Source organism: Capra hircus, chromosome 3, assembly GCF_001704415.2.
Source record: "Capra hircus breed San Clemente chromosome 3, ASM170441v1, whole genome shotgun sequence".
In the NCBI taxonomy this organism is placed as follows: Eukaryota; Metazoa; Chordata; class Mammalia; order Artiodactyla; family Bovidae; genus Capra; species Capra hircus.
Window position 1 is genome coordinate 108,280,829 of NC_030810.1, and position 23,027 is coordinate 108,303,855.

Sequence of the window (23,027 nt, forward strand, 5' to 3'; positions counted from 1 at the left end):
TTTCCAATATCAGATTTTTCAATATCAAATATAAAACTCTAATCCTGGCAAATGATTTTGAGGAGTTTATTTCTGAAACTCTCTTGAGTCTCTGAACTAGTCCCTTTATACTGATCTTTCTTTGGCACAAGTTTTCGTTGAGAAATCAATGCCTATCAAAAATTTCAGCTTTGTTAATCACCAATCATTGTTTCTGTACCTTTATTTCTTTCTCTGTTTGCAGCTGCTTTCAAGTTCAGAGTTTCTGTTTCTGTAGAACTTCCCATCGTGTCTGACCACTGCATCTCTATTTGCCCCAAACATACTTGAGAAGGAAACACAGCTGACTTTTTTTGTTACCTACAGTCACGTCCTTCTTTTGCTGTTCACTGAATGCAAAGATGGATCTCATGTTGTTTCTTTGTTTTAAATCTTCTCAATTTATTTCCATAGTTACTGCTTTGTTCTCTAGAGAATTTCTTCAGGTTCAGAATTTATGGTAGAAACACACTGAACATTGCTTTCATGTCTTTTTCTGAATGAATTGATTGATAAACAGTCAGCTTAAGCCTCTTCTTGCCAAAGCTGTTTTTACACTATTCTGATAGCTAGAGAAAGTTTTTCAAGTGTCCAAGTACAGAAAGTGCTGTAATATACCAGTCCATTGCTCTGTCATTTCTCAAAACATACTCCTCTTCATTGACACCAAAGCTAGGGTGCAGGATGGATAAGCACAGGCCATTCTTTTCTCCAACCCAAAGGACAAAAAGCAAAGAACTACAAGGGAGGTACATGGGAGGGGGTTACCATTGCTGTCAATTAATCCTCATATTATCCCCAGTTCAGAAAAGAAAATTAAGATATAAGAAGATTTAACTATTTACTTAAAGAAATGCTGCTGAGATAAGAATGTGGATTTGTGCTATTTTTACTCCATATCTAGTGCTTTCTTCACAAGGTCTTCATCTCTCTCATCTCTAATCTACTCTGTCTGGATTTTAATACTGCTGATGTTAAACACTAACTTGAATCTATGGCCTCAGTGATGAATAAGCATAAAGTTTTTAAAATCAATATTTTGAAAATATTTTGCTTTACAATATTTCTGAGGTTTTCTTAAAGCTTTTATTTTTAAAATTTACTTTATATAAGTGTGGATTTTTCTCTAATTAGTGCTTTAAATTTATAATATATAGAATATAATTGATATTACTTTATAAAACTTATTTATTTTCCGTTGCTCCTTTGATCCAACAATTATTTAATAGTAGTATAAAATTGTCAGATGGAGGAGGCATTTTGCTATCATCAGTTTTTGTTGTTGTTCAGTTGCTCAGTCGTGTCTGACTCTTTGTCATCCATTAATAGTTTATAATGTAGTATTAGGAAGTAAGTTTGTACTATGACATTGTTTGGCATTATTTTTCTTTTGACTTAATAGCCAATTTTTATAAGTATGTTGTGTGCCTTGAAAAGAACATATTCTTTTATTATAATACAAAGTTCAATATGTAACTATAAGATATACTTTACTACATTTTCTGTTTATATTTCCTAAATCAGTAGTTATGTATTGTTGATCTGTTTTCATCATAATGGTTTATTAAAGGTACCCATTATTAGTGTATCTGTTTCTCCTTGTAAATCTCTTATTTCTTCCTTATGAAATTTGCACCTGTGTTTGGGGGCACATAAATTCATATCTATCATGATTTCATTGTGAATTGCAACTTTTAGCTTTGGAAATATCTTTTGTCATTGTTTTTGTTGTTGTTAACTTAATGTTCTTGGTCCTAATTTTAAGCTGTCAAACATCAAGAACATAATCCTTGCTTTTTCTGATTTGCTTGTGCTGGGTATAATTTCCCTTTTCTTCACTTTTTTGGCTTTTTGCATCATTTTGTTACAGATGTGTTATATAATGCATAGAATTAAATTCTGCTTTGGGAGTATATATATATATATATATATATTTTAAATCTTAGTCTCTTTTTCTTAGGCACTCACTATTTGTTTGATCAGTTTTAAGTGATAATTATTGAATATCATGTTATTTATGCAGCAATAAGTAAACTTTACCTTCTTCACTGTTTCTCTCTTCATTTTCTTAATTTTTAATGTGTTACTTTTTATTTTTCAGGTACATATCATTTGCACACTGCTCGGATCTATGGTTAGGTATATGTATTCTATGTCCACCACTAGTCTTTTGGCCAAAAGACCTACCAGACATATCATGGTGAATGGATCTCTTCAACTAATGGCTTCATCAAAAAAAGTTACTGGTTTTCAGATTCCTGCAGTGTGTGTTAGTTTATCATGTTTACAACTATTCCCAAATCTCTAGTATAAGAATTTAGCATGGCTGTATAAGAAATTCCTCCTTGAACTCTTCCTTCTTTCAATTTCTTCGCAATCTCCATTTTTTTCATCATCATTTTGTATTGCTGCCAAGAAATATGATTTCCATGATTTTCTTTTTATTGTTAATGATCAGTATTTTTGTCATGACTATGAATAGAGTGAAAGTATGACAGATTATTTCAATGTATAGATGCAGATATTTTATTTCAGGGAAAATTTCTTAGCAGTTTTAAATAATTGAATTTGTTTTATAGAGACTCCACTACTATAAATAAAGGATCTGCATTACAATTCACTTTCTGTATAATTCTTTTAAAGTATTTTTCCATTTTGTTTTATTACACTTAATTAATGTTGGTTAGTGTTGCTAGAATTTTCATCTGTTTGAGGCTGTTTTTGTTATTTTCTTTTGTCATATTTTGTTTTAGAGATGTCATTTGCTGAAATTTAGGAAATATATTCATGATTTGATTTTTTTTCAAGTCTTTAAGTTTACTCTGTTATGTTCCAATGTGTTTTATATCACTTTTTTTTCATTTTTTACTAATCCTTGATCAAAAATAGATTTCCCTCTGATGAATGTTAGCATAATGAATAAAAAAAAAAGACTCTAAATGATTTTTGTTTCTATATTTTAGAACTTGGAAGGATGTTGGTATGGATTAAGAAAAACAATTGTAATTTAAGATAATATTAATTAATGGAACTCTGTATGACTGAAAATATTCTTGTCTAAGAGAAACATTGAATAGGCAATCTAATTTTACACCAAAAACCCCCCAAAAAACAAAACTGGAAAAAGAACCAAAAAAACCCTGAAATTAACAGAAAGAAATAAATCATAGTGATCAGAGCAGAAATAAATGAAAAGTAAATGAAAGAAATAATAGTAAAGATTAATAAAACAAAAAGCTGGTTCTTTGAGAAGATAAACAAAATTGATGAACCATTAGCCAGACTCATCAAGAAAAAGAGAAGAATCAAATCAACAAAATTAGAAATCAAAAAAGGAGAGGTTGCAACAGACAATGCAGAAATACAAAGGATTATAAGAGACTATTATGAGCAACTATATGGCAATAAAATGGATAATCTAGAATAAATGGACAGATTTTCAGAAAAGTTCAATCTTCCAATACTGAACCAGGAAGAATTAGAACTTATGAACAACCCAATTACAAGCACTGAAATTGAAATTGTGATTAAAAAAAAAAAAAATCTCCCCAAAAACAAAAGCCTAGGACCAGATGGAGAAGGCAATGGCAGCCCACTCTAGTACTCTTACCAGGAAAATCCCATGGGTGGAGGAGCCTGCTAGGCTGCAGTCCCTGGGATTGCTAAGAGTTGGACAGGACTGAGCAACTTCACTTTTGCTTTTCACTTTCATGCGTTGGAGAAGGAAATGGCAGCCCACTGCAGCGTTCTTGCCTGGAGAGTCCCAGGGATGGTGGAGCCTGTTGGGTTGCCGTCTATGGGGTCGTACAGAGTTGGACACGACTGAAGTGACTTAGCAGTAGCAGTAGGACCAGATGGCTTCACCTGTGAAAACCATAAAGATACTATCAGAAAACTACTAGAGCTAATCAGTGAATTTAGCAAAGTTGCAAGATACAAATCAATACACAGAAATCACTTGCATTTCTATATACTAACAACAATGAAAAGTCAGAAAGAGAAATTAAGGAATCAATTCCATTCACAATTGCAACAAAAAGAATAAAATATCTAGGAATAAACCTACCCAAGGAAACAAAAGAACTGTAAACAGAAAATTATAAGACACTGATGAAAGAAATCAAAGATGACATAAACAGATGGAGAGATATTCCATGTTCCTGGGTGGGAAGAATCAATATTGTTAAAATGATATACTACCAAATGCAATCTACAGATTCAATGTAATCCCTAACAAATTATCAATGGCATTTTTCACAGAACTAGAACAAAAATTTCACAATACATATGGAAACACAAAAGACCCTGAATTGTCAAAGAAGTCTTGAGAAAGAAGAATGGAGCTGGTGGAATCAACCTTCCTGACTTCAGATTACTACAAAGTTACAGTTATCAAGACAATATGGCACTTGCATAAAAACAGAAATATAGACCAATCAAACAAGATAGAAAACCCAGAAATAAACTCACACACCTATGAATACCTTATTTTTGACAAAGGAAGCAAGAATATACAATGGGGCAAAGATAGTCTCTTCAATAATTGGAGCTGGGAAAACTGGACAGCTACCTGTAAAATAATAAAATTAGAACACTTTCTAACACCATACACAAAGATAAACTCAAAATGGATTAAAGACCTAAATGTAAGACCAGAACTATGAAACTCTTAGAGGAAAACATAGGCAGAACACTCAATGACATTAAATCAAAGCAAGATCCTCTATGACCCACCTCCTAGAGTAATGGAAATAAAAGCAAAAGTAAACAACTGGGACCTGATTAAACTTAAAAGCTTTTTCCCTGCAAAAGAAATTATGAAAAAGGTGAAAAGACAATCCTCAGAATGGGAGAAAATAATGGCAAATCAAACAGTTGACAAAGGATTAATTTCTAAAATATATAAACAGCCCAAACAACTCAATATCAGAAAAACAAACAACCCAATCAAAAAGTGGGAAAAAGACCTAAACAGACATTTCTCCAGAGAAGACATGCAGATGGCTAACAAATACATGAAAAGATGCTCAACATCGCTCATTATTAGAGAAATGCAAATCAAAACTATAATGAGATATCACCTCACACTGGTCAGAGTGGCCACCCTGAAAAAGTCTACAAACAATAAATGCTGGAGTGGTTGTGGAGAAAAGGGAACCCTTTTGCACTGTTGTTGGGAAAGTAAATTGATACAGCTACTATGGAAGACAGTATGGAGATTCCTTAAAAAACTTGGAATAAAACCACCATATGACCCAGCAATCCCATTCCTAGGTATATACCCTGAGGAAACCAAAATTGAAAAAGACACATGTACCCCAATGTTCATTGCAACACTATCTGCACTAGGCAGAACATGGAAACAATCTAGATGTTCATCAACAGATGAATGGATAAAGAAGTAGTGGTATATATACACAATGGAATATTACTCAGCCACAGAAAGGCATGCATTTGGGTGTAATAAGGTGAATTAACCTAGAGCCTATTATGCAGAGTGAAGTAAGTAAGAGAAAGAAAGATAAATATCATATACTAATGCATATATATATGGAATCTAGAAAGATGGTACTGATGAATTTATTTGCAGGGCAGCAATAGAGAAACAGATATAGATAACAGACTTATGGACACAGGGAGATGGGAGGAGAGGATGAGATGTATGGAGAGAGTAACATGGAAACTTACATTACCATATGTAAAGTAGACAGCCAATGGAAATTTTCTCTATGTCTCAGGGAACTCAAATAGGGGCTCTGTATCAACCTAGAGGAGTAGGATGGGGAGGGAGATGGGAGGGAGGTTAAGAGGGAGGAGACATATATACACCTATGGCTTACTCATGTTGATGTCTGACAGACAGCAGAAAAATTCTGTAAAGCAATTATCCATCAATTAAAAAATAAATAAATTATAAAAATTCTTGTTTTCCCCAATTATCAACTATTTGTGTTTATTTACTCTTGCTAGACTAGAAAATCAAAGGTAGCCTATATATTTTTTTTCTTTCTTACAACAGAAAATGCTATTGCAATCCCATCTCCAATTTGTCTTGCTTTCCATGTCTCATAATTCACATGCAATGTTTTTTCTAAAGGCAGTTTATGTGTAAGAATTCAACTACTCTTTCAACAGATCATGTTTTAAATTAAGCATAGGAATTGTACATGTATCTATAAATACAGATGAAGATGAGTAAATGAAGAGAAAACAAAAGGTAGAAGGGATGATTCTGGTGACTTAAGAAAATAGTTTGCTTGTATATTTGTTGTTGTTGTTCAGTTTTCATTTGTGTGTGACTCTTGACTTATTGTGACCTGATGGACTTCAGCACTCCAGGCTTCCCTGTCCTTCACCATTTCCTGGAGATTGCTCAAACTCCTGTCCATTGAGTTGGCAATGATGCCATCCAACAATCTCATCCTCTGTCATCCCCTTCTCCTCCTGCCTTTGATTTTTCCCAGCATCAAGGTCTTTTCTAGTGAATCAACTCAAGTCTTTACATCAGGTGGCCAAATTATTGGAGCTTACTGGAAAAACCATAGCTTTGACTATATGAACCTTTGTCAGCAAAATGATGTCTCTGTATTTTTAATATGCTGTCTAGGTTTGTCATAGCTTGGAAGAAATTCCAAGGAGCAAGCCTCTTTTAATTTTTTGGCTACAGTCACCATCCACAGTAACTTTGGAGCCCAAGAAAATAAAACCTGTCATAGTTACCACTTTTTCCCCATCTATTTGCCTTGAAAGGGACTTCCCTATAGCTTAGATGGTAAAAAATCTGCCTGCAATGAACTGGGTTTGATCCCTGAGTCAGGAAGATCCCCTGGAGAAGGAACGGCAATCCAATCCACTATTCTTGCCTGGAGAATCCCATGGAGAGAGGAGCCTGGTGGGCTACAGTCCATGGGGTCACAAAGGATCAGACACAACTAAGTGGCTAACAGACACACATTTGCCATGAAGTGATGAGACCAAATGTGAATGTTGAGTTTTAAACGAGCTTTTTCCCTCTCCTCTTTCACCTTCAACAAGAGGCTCTTTAGTTCCTTTTCACTTTTTGCCATAAGGATGGTGTCATCTGCGTATCTGTGAAGTTGTGAGGTTGCTCAGTCGTGTCCGACTCTTTGTAGCATAGTCAATGAAACATGAAGCAGAAGGAGATGTCTTTTTGGAATTTCCTTGCTTTTTCTGTGATCCTGTGGATGTTGACCACTTGATCTCTGGTACCTTTACTTTTTCTAAAGGCAGCTTGTATGTCTGGAAGTTCTCAGTTCACATTCTTCTGAACCCTAGCTTGAAGGATTTGAGCATAATCTTTTGAGCCAGTGAAATGACTACAGTTGCATGGTAATTTGAACATTCTTTGGCATTTCCTTTCTTTGGGATTGGAATGAAAACTGACCTTTCCCAGGCCTGTGGCCACCGCTGAGTTTTCTAAATTTGCTGGCATATTGAGTGCAGCACTTTAACAGCATCTTCCTTTATGTCTTTAAATAGCTCAGCTGGAATTCCATCACCTCCACTAGCTTTGTTCATAGTAATGCTTCCTAGGGCCCACTTGACTTCACACTCCAGGATGTCTAACTCTAATCTAGGTGAATGACCACACCATCATGGTTATCCAATTATTAGCATATTTGCAGTCAAATCCCCTTTTATTCCCATCTCATCCCACTAATCCACTTTCTGTTGATACAGAATTCTCCTTCCTCGGCATTTTGTACAGATATGGTAGTCCTTTGTACTTGCCTACTTATACTTAGCATAATGTTTTTGGAGGCAATTTCTGTTGTAGTAGGTACCATATTTCATTTCTTTTTATTGCTGAATAGTATACAGTTTTATGGCTATACCTGACTTTGTTTATCCATAAATTTATTTAGAAATTGATAGACCATTTCCTTATCTTAGCCATTATGAGTAATGCTATTATGAACCTTCACATAAAAGTGTTTGTGTAGATAGTATTCACTTATCTTTGGTGTATTCCTAGAAATACCATTTGGTAAGTTTATTCTCCAGTACTTTGGGCACCTCATGCGAAGAGTTGACTCATTGGAAAAGACTCTGATGCTGGGAGGGATTGAGGGCTGGAGGAAAAGGGGACGACAGAGGATGAGATGGCTGGATGGCATCACTAACTCGATGGACATGAGTTTGAATGAACTCCGGGAGATGGTGATGAACAGGGAGGCCTGGCTTGCTGCGATTCATGGGGTCTCAAAGAGTCGGACACGAGTGAGTGACTGAACTGAAGTTTATTCTTACCTGTAGACGAAGCTGTCAAACTGTTTACAAAAATGTGCATAATTTTACACTCCCACACCAATGCGTGAAGGTTTCAGTCTCTATCCCTACCAGCACCTTTTAGTGTCTGTCTGGTAGCTCAGGGGTAAAGAATACACTTGCCAGTGCAGAAGACTCAGGTTTGATCCCTGTGTTGGAAGATCCCTTGGAGAAGGAAATGGCAACAGATTTCAGTGTCCTTGCTGGGAAATTCCATGGATAGAGGAGGCTGGTAGGCTACAGTCCATGGGGTCACAAAGAGTTGGACACAACTGAGTTACTAATGATCTTAAATGCATTTTCATGTGTCTATTATGTGCTAATATAGTTTGATGAAACATCTACCAAAAGTTGGGCTTTCCAGGTGGCGCTAGTGGTAAAGAATCCGCCTGCCAATGTAGGAGACATAAGGGAATGTGTTCAATCCCTGGGTTGGGAAGATCCCCTGGAGTAGGGCATGGCAAACCACTCCGGTGTTCTTGCCTGGAGAATCCCACGGAGAGGAGCCTGGAGGGCTGCAGTCCATAGAGCTGCAAAGAGTCAGACACGACGGAAGAACTCAGGTGTGCTACTGAAAGTCTTCACCCACTTTTCAAATGCCATGTTTCTCTTATTACTTAATTGTAAACATTATTTGTTTATTTTGGATAGAAAGCCCATCTGATATGTTTTGCAAATTTATTTTTCTCTATGTGTGATGTTCTTTTATGTTTTCATAATGGTGCCTTTTGAAGTGTATATTTTCTGACTCTGGGTTCTACCCATTGTCTATATGTCTAACTATAGATAAGTGTGATACTTTCTAGATCACTGAATATTTAGATTAAGCTTTGAAGTCAGAAAGCATACATTTTACATTTTACTTTATTCCCCACAATTATTTTGGCTATCTTGATTCCTTTCTATATACATTTTATGATTAGTTTGTCAATTTTTATAGAAAAATCTTCTGGGAGTTGATAGGAATTATCCTGAATCTATAGATCTATTTGCTCAGAGTTAGCTCTGAGCTAATGGTATTGAGTGTTCCAACCCATAACATAGATACCTCTTCATTTATTAAAATTTTATTTAATTTTTCAACAATGTTTGGTAGTTTTTATATACATGTCTCCCACCTCAACTGTTGAATTTAATCTTAAATATTTTAAAATTTTAATTCAAAATTCTTAAATATATAAATATTTTAAAATATTTTCATTTAGGGTTAAGGTATTTAATTAATAGACTACATGATTGGAGTTCTTCAGAGCACATCTAGTATAAGACAGCCCATAGGTGTTTTTTTTTTTTAACTTTATTTTACTTTACAATACTGTATTAATTTTGCCAAACATCAACATGAATCTGCCACGGATATACACGTGTTCCCAATCCTGAATCCCCCTCCCACCTCCCTCCCCATACCATCTCCCTGGGTCATCCCAGTGCACCAGCTCCAAGCATCCTGTATCCTGCATTGAACCTAGACTGGCGATTCGTTTCTTATATGATATTGTACTTGTTTCAGTGCCATTCTCCCAAATCATCCCACCCTCTCAATGAACAGGAACTTAGAGACACTTGCAAAATAATCTAAAATCTAAATAATGATTCTAGATTTTTATGATTTTGTTTTATTCTGTGATTTTTCCTCATATTTAATCTTTCCAAAACATTCAACCTTGTATTAGAAATAGATAATCATTTTTTGCATCATTTTTCCCCAAACTACATGGTACAAAATTATATTTCTCAAGTTGAGTAAGTACTATAATGAATACAACCATCATAGATGGTCTTGAGAACAAACATATGTGATTTAACTTGTGAGAGCTGAAATATGCAGCAGGTACACTAGAAACTAATAGCCATGAGTGTTTATTGTGCCATGGGAATCAGCCAGCATGCCTTATAGAGGGAATAGAGGATGCTGGTCAACTTGCATTATAAGAACATTTTCCTTATTAGTATATAATTTTCACAGTCACATAATTAACAATAGCATAGTTTTTCCTTTGTGTGATGCACTATAATTTTAACAAATTAGGATATTTTTATTCTAGTATGGGCTAGATAAAGGGTCTAATTCAGAGCAATTGATTCTCCCAACAAGAAACACTGTTCTTATTATATAATCCTCATATTCACTCAAAAAAAATCTCAGTTGTCCAGATAAAAAAATTTAGGGCACATCAGTTTCAATAGTTTGAAATGTTTTATTTCAAATCATATGGCTTGAAATCAATAGAGTTGAAATTTAAAATCAATTGTTTAGTATTTGCTGCTCAAATGTTATAATAAAGTATTAGATACATGTAAGTTTTGCATTATGACCATCGAAGAGTCGGCTAATTGAAATATTAGGGCCACTTCTGCCTCTCCATAGTATGTATTATGTTCCTCTGTATTAGCAAATGTAAAGATGTTATTATTGCTGAAGTTCATTATTAAAAAAACTAATCCGCTGGAAAAAAAATCATTATAAAAACAAAGAAAAACTACAAACGAAAAGTGAAATATATTTAATTTCTAACTAACAGAATAAAAATTCTAGTATTAAATTTTGAAGAAAATCTACAACGTTGATAACATCAACCAATTTTTTTTTCACTGAAAAATCCATTTTCTTTGGATTGAACTCTTGTTCCTCATTTAAAATCTAGTTCAAGTTTCCTTTTCTTTCTTCTCAAGTTGTTTAGTCCATTTTTTTTTTCCAGAGAAATAAATATTTGTCCTTTGGTATACATGATTATTTATTCAAATTCTTTTAATAGATCTGATTCATCATTTTATTTTCATTTTTTATGTTTCTACCTACTCACTTTTACACCTCCATAAATTATCAATTTATTCATCTTGATTTTTCTACTTTTCATAGAACTTGATACATGGTGCTATATGGTGAATGCTGGTGTCCTAGATAGGATGCTTCTAATAACTTCACATCCCATTCTCTCTATCTAACTAGACAAGCAATCTTTAGCCAACTTTCATTTTGAGTATTGTGTTTTCCCTTGAAAAAAATTTTATGTTTTTCCCTTTTTACCACATGCGTCTTTAAGAAAAGGAACAGGCATCAGATAATTTACCATGTAGATTGATTTGCAGTTCTTCTGAAATAGGAGAAAAGAAAAAGGCAACAGTGTTCTTAGTCATTGGAAATAATATCTGTATCATGATTGAACTGATGAAAAGACAAAGAAATTTTCATGCCTTTGACTTCTATGACTTCTCTAGTTAATTTTGCAACGTTTCATTAGGTCACTTGGTTGCCACAGGTATTCCCAAAACTCTTTTCAGTGCAGTCTTCACCTCCTTGTTCCTGAGACTGTAGACAAGAGGATTAAGTAGGGGAGTAACCACTGTGTAGGTCACTGCCACCAACTGGTCTTTGTCTGAAGCAGACTTGGATTTGGGCCGAAGGTATATGATGGAGGCACAGCCATAGTGGACAAAGACCACGGTGAGGTGTGAGGCACAGGTGGCAAATGCTTTCCTCTTGCCCTCAGCCGAGGGGATCTTCAGGATGGTGTTAACGATGAAGCCATAGGATATGAGAATTAGCAGAAAAGGCACCATGATTACCAGGATGCTGAGGCTGAACAGAGCTAGTTCTTTTACATGAGTGTCTGTGCAGGCTAACTTAATAACTGGTGCCATGTCACAGAAATAGTGGTTGACCCTGTTTGGGCCACAAAAATGCATGCCACATATGAGATTGGTGGCCACCAAAGCAATAAAGAAACCTGTGACTGTTGACAGAGATACCAACCCCAAACCTAGCCTTTTGTTCATGATAAGTGTGTACCTCAGGGGGTGACAAATTGCCACATAGCGATCATATCCCATCACAGCAATGAGAAAGCAGTTGGTACATGCAAAGCCAAGGAAGAAGAACAGCTGGGTGGCACAGGCTATGAAAGAGATAGTCTTGATGGTTGAAAGCAAGTGGACCAGCAGCTGAGGGATGATGACGAAAGTGTAGCAAGACTCAGAAAAGGAAAGGATGAATAGGAAACCGTACATGGGAGTGTGTAAAGTCCTGCTGAAGCAGATAACAGTCATAATGGTTGCATTGGCCAATAGGATGGTCAAGTACAGAAGGAGGAAGGTGACAAAAAGCAGCACTTGGAGCTCCTCCAGGTTAGAAAACCCCACCAGGATGAACTGTGTAACCACAGCGGTTTTATTGAAACCTTGCATCTGAATAACTTCCTTTTGTGAATGAGTTTGGAGAGAGAAAATGATAAGTATCTTTGTACAAAGAATATTCCCCCAATGCCTTCCCTTTAAGGATTATATTTTCAGACCTAGAGTATTGAAAGATCTCTCTCTCTCTCAACCTGTCTAAGCATAGATATTCCTTTTGATAATTTAAAAATATTATCCTCCAAAATAGGAGAATGATTAGCTATATTATAGAAATATACAAAGATTGAAAGAGGTACCATGTGATATTACCAAAGAGTACATAAGAACATTAGAAAATTCTCCTAATATAACAGGAGGAAAAGCAAGACACAAAGTCATATTTATAATAATATTAGAGCTGATTGTGTTTGCTTTCTGATATATTTTCTAAATATTTAACAATAAGCTTTTAAAATTTGATGATCCTAAATATACTTCACTTTTATGTAGGTTAGAATATTTCCATCTCTTTTTAGCTACTATCCAAACAAAGGAAAACCTTGCTACTTCCAAAAATAATGCTATTATTTTAAAACAATTGCTTTAGAAGCATTCACATTTCTGAATTCAGCATGCCATTTATAACATCTGTTTGCCCAGAAGATTATTAATACGCCTGTCCTCCGATAACTGGCAGTCACAGTAGATGGCCTGCTGGGGTGGGGGCAGGTAGGGAAAGCACAAGTCAGTGACCAAAATACAACCAGTGAACAGCTATGATAATAAAAGCAAGCTTAAGGATTAATATTTTTTTAAAGTTCAGCAACAATTCTTATCTGAGAACAGTCAGACAATCCAAGTCATCATTTGATATGTCAGAAGGCACGTTAGAGGAGTTGGGATAGGAGTGGTGATTGAAGAAAAAGGGGGATTTCTCATTCTGTGATTAGTAAACTCATTTCTAATATTCCCTTATGAATGAGGCTATTTATGGCACTTTTGTTTTCAGAGACTGATCAACCACTTTGTGGTGGCAGATTTGCCTCTGGAAACGCACCATCTCTTCAACTCTTTCTCTGTATCACATCCTTGAAAATTTTCTACCAGTTCATAGTTCAGTTAAAACATGAAAGAAAGCAGTTGTAATTGCCTGTTGAAAGCAAATAATAATAATAATAATAATAATAATAATAATAATAATAATTCAGGAACTTACTAAACATTGCCTTTATTTAATTTTATATAGTGTAATTTAATAATAAGTGCTTTAATTTAGGGAGATGTTGCTATCACTTGTAAACAATTTTATTGCAAAATATGATCAATATTTTGTAATAAAATAACAAAAATCCATTTTAATTTCATCTTTATTTCTAACTTGTTAAGCACTATGGTACTCTGGGCTTTTGAAATGACAAAGAGAAAATTCTTAGGCAACTTTGGTGGATACCCTCATCCATGGGCTTATGTCATTTGCATTGTTTACATGTATCCTTTGGTTTCCATATCTCCTATTCTTGATACTGCACTATCCCTGTTACAATTTTGAAAATATTTCTGTTATGAAGTTTCCATATTCAAAAATCTTAATCTATTTTTTATTCTCTATCATTTTTTTTTCATTTTTCTACCAATGCAGCTACTTTGATGCTCAAGTATCCATCATAATCAAACTAGCATAGACAACGTATAGAGTCAGTAGGAAGACGGAAGCTAGGATAATGGAAGGAAGGAAGGGAGCAACAGTAATGCACCTTGAGTCTTCAATAGCCAAAAAGTGTTAGGGTGAAGGAAAAGAGAAGAGACTGTCTCAGGGATTTCACATTATCTTGTAGTCTTAAGTCATCCAGAGCCCTAGTCATTTTCAATTTTGAGAGTCAGGTTAAAAAATTCGGGAGAAATCAGACTTAGTACCTGCAGCACTCAACATCATCAAGCTTGTTAGCTACTTTAATGGCTATAAAATACAAAGAGTTGTTTGATGTGACTCACTGGGTACATTCACTATTCATCCTGCCATGGTTCCTTCAGTTAGATGGCTCCACATTCCTGCTAACATAACTCGTTCCCTTTATATCAGACATGGCAGAAAACAAGATGCTTTATGTAAGCTACATCAGTTTGTCCTTCACAACCCAGTTGATAGCACAAGTGTTTTGTCTCCCTTCTGTAGCTAATGCAGGGACACTAAGTACCCTCTCCTGAGCAGAGTGACCTGTGAACATTTTTATCTCCGCATTCAATGTAAGGAGTTGAGCTCATCTCCTTATGTTTGCCTTTCTCTAGATTACAAACTTTTAATAGGCAAAGGTAATAGTTTTTATTAATAGCTGAATACCTAGCATGTAGTATATTTTCTAGTTTATCATGGGCTAAAATTTTTTTGACCTCAATAGAATATAAAAGTAATAAATAATATGCTGAAGTAACAGAGCCAGTACCAGAATCCAAGTCTTCTAACTTGTATTTTAAAGTAGAATCACATTTTATTTCTATACCATCTCTCATATATATAAAATATACATAGGCATATTGAGATGAATGTTGGAAGGAAATAAAATATTGCTTGTGTTATTTCCAGAAGTAGGACAATCATGGGTAGTTTTATTTCCTTACATTTACTTTTTATGTATTTTCAAAATTCTTTTTCTCAGTTTTATTAAGATATAATTGACATATATCACTGTATGCCTTCTAACATTTAAACCACTTCCTTCCTATCACATTTTATGCCATCTATTCTTTACCTTGCTGGAAGAGTATCTGCCCTACACTTTTTCCAAGAGACTAAAGCATGATCTCATGCTGCCTGTTTAAGTAAAACTCATTTTACTATTTCTGAATTTTCTAGAATAGTCCAATTTTAATTACCTAACGTTCTTAAATTATCAAATTTTATACTTGAAATTTATTATTTCTATGCCTTAGATTAGGAGCATGAAACAAAAGAACAAAGGGAATAAGAAAATTGGTAAGTTAAAGATATGGTAAATATATTCAAAGATTCAAAGATAGGAAAAAACAAGATGTTGCTTAATTTTACCACAGTTTTGTGAATCAGACTGTTTTCAATTTCCTGCTAAATCACCAGCTTCTCTTTCAGTAATTCAAATAAGAATTTAGTTATATTTAAGGAAGCCTTCACTCTTGGCCCCAATCATATTACTGCTTTTATATTTTCTCTCATGCTATTTCACATACCTATATAGATTGTTGTTTTCTATATCCAAATCCCTGTCATGTCCCATGTGTTTCAATACACCTTCTCTGGCTACTAGAATACATATAAATGCTCATTCTCTTCATAACACTTAGAGATCTTAAAATCATACTGATATGGAGTATGGGTTAGATACCGTCCTTTGTATTTTTAGAAGTAATTTATATCTCTTATTTTCTATCTATCTATCTAATTATCATCCATTTATCTATATCATATCCCTCTGCAGATTGTTTCTTTGGGGAAAGGGACCCATAACAATATATCCCAAATGATCTGCTGCCTCCACCACAGTTTGGAACACATAATAGACTCTAAACAAAATAATTGCTTTGCTCTTTTACTATAATCCATATTATTCATAATATTTTTATTATTCCCCCAATTATTTTTTTAAATAAACCTATGAGGATGAGCTTTCCTGCCCCCTAGTTACTTTTATTGCTGGATTTCTCAGTTTTTAAATTTCATATAGGGCATGGTATATGTGTATATATGTTTCCATTTATGTGTATATGCAGACTCAATAGTAGTAAAAAGCTTGTTTTGTTTTAAGAAAAATAGCATATATTTTTGTTAGAAAAATTGACTCTGGTATAGAATCTTTTTCATAATACTAAAAACTATGGTGCAAATGCATTCAAATCTGAGATCCTTGGTGGAAAACAGTTTCTTCTTCAGGTAGTAACTGATAGAGAGATTACACTTACCCACTTACATTCAAATGATCAAGGAAGTTGACATATGACTTTGATTTGAGGACTCAGACTTGTAGGTCTTTTGAACGTGGAAAGAGGCAGCAGTAGAAGTTTACTTGTAAAAGTAATGTCATCTGTCCTAAAGGGGTAAGTGACTGGGAAAAAAGTGTGCTGAAACATTTCATAATGGGTTTATTTGGACACTTAGAGGTGTCAACCTTTTTAAGTCTTAAATAAGAAGCTGAAATTAGCCCAGTCTCTATTCATATGCCAATTCAGAGTCTGTAATTAGGTTGGAGAGTATTTATAGCCTTCTGGGATTCCAAGAACTGGGGCCCTCTGAGACAAGGAAAGCTAAAGCAAAAGATAAATGACTAAACTTGGACAAGAACATCTTATCTAATATCAGAAGACAATAATATAGATTGAAAAAATTCTATTTGGGCAAAGAATGAAAAATGTAAATAAGAATTCTTTTGGCATAAGGGAGTTGCTTTCAGATAGAAAGTTTACAAAACACTGATATGCCAAGAGAAACCAAGCTCACCAACCTGCAGATTCACTTGAAGGTTGATTTGATAAAGCATAAGACATGAAGGCAGAGGTTGGTGAATGTAGGTATGTTTGGCACTTTGGGGGATTACACTGGTAGGCTGTATCTTGCTTCTATACCCAATTTGTTGCTCAGTCACTAAATCACATCTGATTCTTTGCAACCCTACAGAGTGCAGGATGCCATGCTTCTCTGTCCTTCACTATCTTCTGGAGTTTGCTCAAATGCATGTCCATTGAGTCAGTTATGCCATCCAACCATCTCATCCTCTGTCATCCCCTTCTCCTCCTGCCCTTAATCTTTCCCAACACCAGGGGCTTTTCCAATGAGCTGGCTCTTTGCATCAGGCGACCAAAGTATTGGAGCTTCAGCTTCAGCATCAGTCTTTCCAATGAATATTCAGTATTGATTCATTTAGGATTGACTGGTTTGATCTCCTTGCTGTCTAAGGGACTCTCAAGAGTCTTCTCCAGCACTACAATTCAAAAGCATAAATTCTTCTTTATGGCCCAACTGTCAGATTGCACATGACTACTGGAAAAAGCGTATACTGAATAAAAAGTCAAACAACTGGATTTATTAGCTCCCTTAAAGGAATTATTATAAGGGAATGACTTTTATTCAGTGACCATTTTTTGAGTGTTGTGCTTTGGAAAGCACTGTTAAATATTACAGTGATACAAAGATAAATAAATTACATGAATCCATCTGCTATATCAGGGTAGCAAAACTGTGTGTAGTAAGAGGCATACTGAAGCATGAGTCCATACCATTTCTGACCTTTATTGAGGCCATCTTTGCATGAAATGTTCCCTTGGTATCTCTAATTTTCTTGAAGAGATCTCTAGTCTTTCCCAGTCTGTTTTCCTCTATTTCTTTGCGTTGATCTCTGAGGAAGGCTTTCTTATCTCTTCTTGCTATTCTTTGGAACTCTGCATTCAGATGCTTATATCTTTCCTTTTCTCCTTTGCTTTTCACTTCTCTTCTTTTCACAGCTATTTGTAAGGCCTCCCCAGACAGCCATTTTGCTTTTTTGCATTTCTTTTCCACAGGGATGGTCTTGATCCTTGTCTCCTCTACAGTGTCATGAACCTCAGTCCATAGTTCATTAGGCACTCTATCTATCAGATCTAGTCCCTTAAATTTATTTCACACTTCCTCTGTATAATCATAAGGGATTCAATTTAGGTCATACCTGAATGGTCTAGTGGTTTTCCCTACTTTCTTCAATTTGGACTGTGAAGATAGCTGAGCACCGAAGAATTGATGCTTTTGAACTGTGGTGTTGGAGAAGACTCTTGAGAGTCCATTGGACTGCAAGGAGATCCAACCAGTCCATTCTAAAGATCAGTCCTGAGTGTTCTTTGGAAGGAATGATGCTAAAGCTAAAACTCCAGTACTCTGGCCACCTCCTGCGAAGAGCTGATTTATTGGAAAAGACTGATGCTGGGAGGGATTGGGGGCAGGAGGAGAAGGGGACGACAGAGGATGAGATGGCTGGATGGCACCACCGACTCAATGGACGTGAGTCTGAGTGAACTCCGGGAGATGGTGATGGACAGGGAGGCCTGGCGTGCTGTGATTCATGGGATCACAAAGAGTCGGACATGACTGAGTGACTGAACTGAACTGAACTGAACTGAACTGAAGCATGTGTCAGTGAAGAGACAGCATAGCTAGAAAGACGAGCACCTCACAGTGAAGATCTTCTTAAACGTAACCAGAGCTAAGATATGACTAATGAGTTATGAATAAAAATTCTGAGAATAAGAAAGCTAAGTAGAAACTACTGAATGACTAAACCTAGGATATTCAAAGAAAAAAGACTGAAGAGGATTGCTGAGAATTTCTATTTCTTCTATTGACTACTCTGGTTATTTAAACAAATGCTCTTTCTGAAAACAACTGAAATTGCTGGGGAACATTTAAAAAATTTCCTTATTGCATATTTATCAGCTGAAAGCATTGTAGGAACTTCTAGGTCAAAATCTGAGAGAAAGTAAGAATCCTGAGAAGAATGAAGGACTAAAAATGTCTTTTACATCAAGGACATTTATTTATCTGGATGTAATTACAAATCCAGCTAGTGATATGAGGGAATCACAGGATGAGGCAGACAGAAATTAATGTTCAGTTCAGTTCAGTCACTCAGTCATGTCCGACTCTTTGCGACCCCATGAATCGCAGGATGCCAGGCCTCCCTGTCCATCACCAACTCCCGGAGTTCACTGAGACTCATGTCCATCGAGTCAGTGATGCCATCCAGCCATCTCATCCTCTGTCATCCCCTTCTCCTCCTGCCCCCAATCCCTCCCAGCATCAGAGTCTTTTCCAATGAGTCAACTCTTCACATGAGATGGCCAAAGTACTGGAGTTTCAGCTTTAGCATCATTCCTTCCAAAGAAATCCCAGGGCTGATCTCCTTCAGAATGGACTGGTTGGATCTCCTTGCAGTTCAAGGGACTTTCAAGAGTCTTCTCCAACACCACAGTTCAAAAGCATCAATTCTTCGGCACTCAGCCTTCTTCACAGTCCAACTCTCACATCCATACATGACCACGGGAAAAACCATAGCCTTGACTAGACGGACCTTAGTCGGCAAAGTAATGTCTCTGCTTTCAAATATGCTATCTAGGTTGGTCATAACTTTTCTTCCAAGGAGTAAGTGTCTTTTAATTTCATTGCTGCAGTCACCATTGGCAGTGATTTTGGAGCCCCCCAAAATAAAGTCTGACACTTTTTCCACTGTTTCCCCATCTATTTCCCATGAAGTGATGGGACTGGGACCCACCAAAATAGGGAGTCAAACAGTAGATCTACTCTAAACTGGGAATCTGAGAAAGGACACCTTAAGATAAACATAAAACAGAATTAAGCCCATCTTTTAGCTCATTGTGGGAGGTTCTGATGGGAGTTGTCTCAAGGCTGACAGGAGATATGGTCGGGGTGGTAAAATAGATTCACTTATGAGAGGCTGTAATTGGTAGGCCCTCATTCTGATTTGCATCTCAAAATTGCATGATCACTTAACTCAAGAAACCTCAGCTCTGGATTTAATGTATAGAGCATCTAAATTGGTAGTGCCTCTAAGAATCTTTCAGAAACAAATCCAGATTCAGCTTCTGGAAAACAGCAATATAGAAATTACAAAAATAAAAACAGAAGGAAAAAGTCAAAAGAAAGAAGAAATAAAACTGTCTCTCTTCATAGATGGCATGCTGCTGCTGCTGCTAAGTCACTTCAGTTGTGTCTGACCCTGTGCGACCCCATAGACGGCAGCCCACCAGGTTCCCCTGTCCCTGGGATTCTCAAGTCAAAAACGCTGGAGTGGATTGCCATTTCCTTCTCCAATGCATGAAAGTGAAAATTGAAAATGAAGTTGCTCAGTCGTGTCCGACTCTTCGCCACCCCATGGACGGCAGCCCACCAGGCTCCTCCATCCATGGGATTTTCCAGGCAAGAGTACTTAGATGTACAAGAGTACTTAGATGTTCAAGAATACATAGATGACATGATGGCCTACAAAGAAACTCTCAAGAATAGGCAAAAAAAAAAAAAAAAAGTCAAAAAACCCCACAACAAACCAAAACGAAAAACATAAAACCCTCCTGAAACTAAAAAGGCAAGATTATAGCAACATTGCTATACAAAAGTTCACTTTCCTCTATATATCAGCAATAGAAAATTGGAATTTGAAATTAAAAATATAAATCATTTATATTAGCAGCTAAAAAGAGAAATGCTTAAGGATAAATTACAAAATATGTATAAGACCTTTATGAGGAAAATTATAAAATATTAGTGAAAGATATTAAAGATCTTGTCAACTAAAAAAAGATGCACAACTTGAGCATTGTGAGTTAAGTTTTATTTGGTGCAAAATAAGGACTGCAGCCCTGGAGATAGCACCTCAGTTAGTTCTGAGAGGTTGCTCCAAAAATGCAGTGGGGGAAGACCAATATGTGATTTTTGGGAAGGGGTAGTTCAGGATAGTTCAATGCAATTAAGCACTCATTTTACAAGATTTTCTGCTAGTCATGAAGAGCTGATGAAGGGATTTAGTGCTTTTCTAGATATCAAGAGATGCAAAGATTGGGATCATGAAATCAGTTCCTGAAAATATCTAAAGACATGTTCCACAAGATTCCCTGAAGAACAAGTGCCTCACTTCACCCTGAACTCCCTCAGGGGTGTTAAGGTCAACAGCTACAGCAACACAGGAATCAGTCTCCACAGAGGCAGATGGTAAATGCCCTTGTTGTTCAGGTGCTGGCAATGCTCTTGGCAAGTGCCAATTTGTTAGTCGACAATCTCAGTACATGGAGGAATAATCTATGTGGATAGGAAGACTGAATTTTGTTAAGACATCAGTTCTTCTCAGACTGTTCTGTAGATTTAATGCAATCCCAGTAAAAATTCCAGCAAGTTATTTTGTGGGACATCAAGACTGACTGTAAAGTTTATATTCAAAGCCAAAAGATTTAGAATATTGACATAACACTGCATATTAACTATATTTTCTAGTTTCTGTGTCAGATGTTTTGACTTCTTTGATCAGCCTGGATGGCCTTTTGGAGACTCAATTATCAAGGAGGAACTGCTCTTCCTAACTAGGGTTAGAATTTTCCAATTCCTGGAGATAACAAAGGACTTTCTTTAGAGCAAGTCTTTCACATGCAAACTAATCAATACAGAGTCCATAGCCCCTAATGAGTTAATGTGCTCTTTGTGAATCTCTTTGGCTGTAGTCTCTCAGGCTCCTCTGTCCATGGGATTTTCTAGGCAAGAATACTAGAGTGGGTTGCCATTTCCTTCTCTAAGGCACCTACCTGATCCAGGGATAGAACCTGTGTTTCCTGCATTGCAGCTGAATTCTTTACCCGCTGAGCCATCTGGGAAGCCTACTTGTCTGCTTTTTCAGGCTCTTACACTGTTCTCTTGTCCTAAACATGGCATGTCCTATCTTCCCTTGGGAATTGTGTGCAATTAACTATCCTTCCAATGGCAATTGCTTCCTGATATGTTGTCCTCACCATATTTGAAGAAAAGTTAAATCTTCATTTAAAAACATATTGGGATAGGAAAAAAGGTAGTTCATAGTTCATTGTTGTAGGTTAAATTTTCAGCAAGAGCTCTTTTTCCCTTTTGCTCTGTGACTTTGCAGTTGCTGCTTTTAGATGCAGAGTATAATTCTCAACCACAGAATTTTGGGCTTGGTTTTGGGATTTAATGCCAAGAAAAAGAAGTACAAAAAGGGAAAATGGTTGTCTGAGGAGACAATATCTGAGAAAAGAAGATAAGCTAAAGGCAAAGGAGAAAAGGAAAAATATAACCATCTGAATGCAGAGTTCCAATGAATAGCAAGGAGAAATAAAGAAGACTTCCTCAGTAATCAATGCAAAACAATAAGGAAAACAATAGAATGAGAAAGACCAGAGATCTTGTCAAGAAAATTAGAGTTTTCAAGGGAACATTTCATACAAAGATGGAACTACCTAAAGGACAGAAATGATATGGACTTAAAAGAAGCAGAAGAGATTAAGAAGAGGTGGCAAGAATACACAGAAAAACTACACAAAAAAAGATCTTAGTGACCCAGATAACCATGGTGGTGTGATTATTCACCTAGAGCCAGACATCCTGGAATGCACAGTCAAGTGGGCCTTTAGGAAGCATCATTATGAACAAAGCTAGTGGAGGTGATGAAATTCCAGTTGAGCTACTTCAAATCCTAAAAGATGATGCTGTGAAAGTGTTGCACTGATTATGCCAGCAAATTTGGAAAACTCAGCAGCGGCCAGGGGACTGGAAAAGGTCAGTTTTCATTTCAACCCCAAAGAAAGGTAGCTCCAAAGAATGTTCAAGCTACAACACAATTGTACTCATCTCATATGCTAGCAAAGTAATGCTTCCTTCAAGTGAGGCTCCAGCAGCATGTGAAACAAGAACTTCCACATGTTCAAGTTGTATTTAGAAAAGGCAGAGGAACCAGAGATCAAATTGCCAACATCCATTGGATCATCAAAAAAGCAAGAGTGTTACAGAGAAACATCAACTGTTTTATTGACTACACCAAAGTCTTTGACTGTGTGGATCACAACAAACTGGAAAATTCTTAAACAGATGGGAATACCAG

General features: G+C 36.1%; 1 protein-coding gene across 1 annotated transcript; it reads right to left on the minus strand.

The window, feature by feature from the left end:
• On the minus strand, nucleotides 11,551–12,492 carry LOC102176655 (olfactory receptor 10T2). The gene has a single exon (XM_005677277.2). It carries the CDS (start codon nucleotides 12,490–12,492, stop codon nucleotides 11,551–11,553), a length of 942 nt encoding a protein of 313 aa, XP_005677334.2.

What these genes read in the sequence shown, in the direction of transcription:
- LOC102176655 (XM_005677277.2), bottom strand. Translation starts at nt 12,492, where the DNA reads ATGCAAGGTTTCAATAAAACCGCTGTGGTTACACAGTTCATCCTGGTG.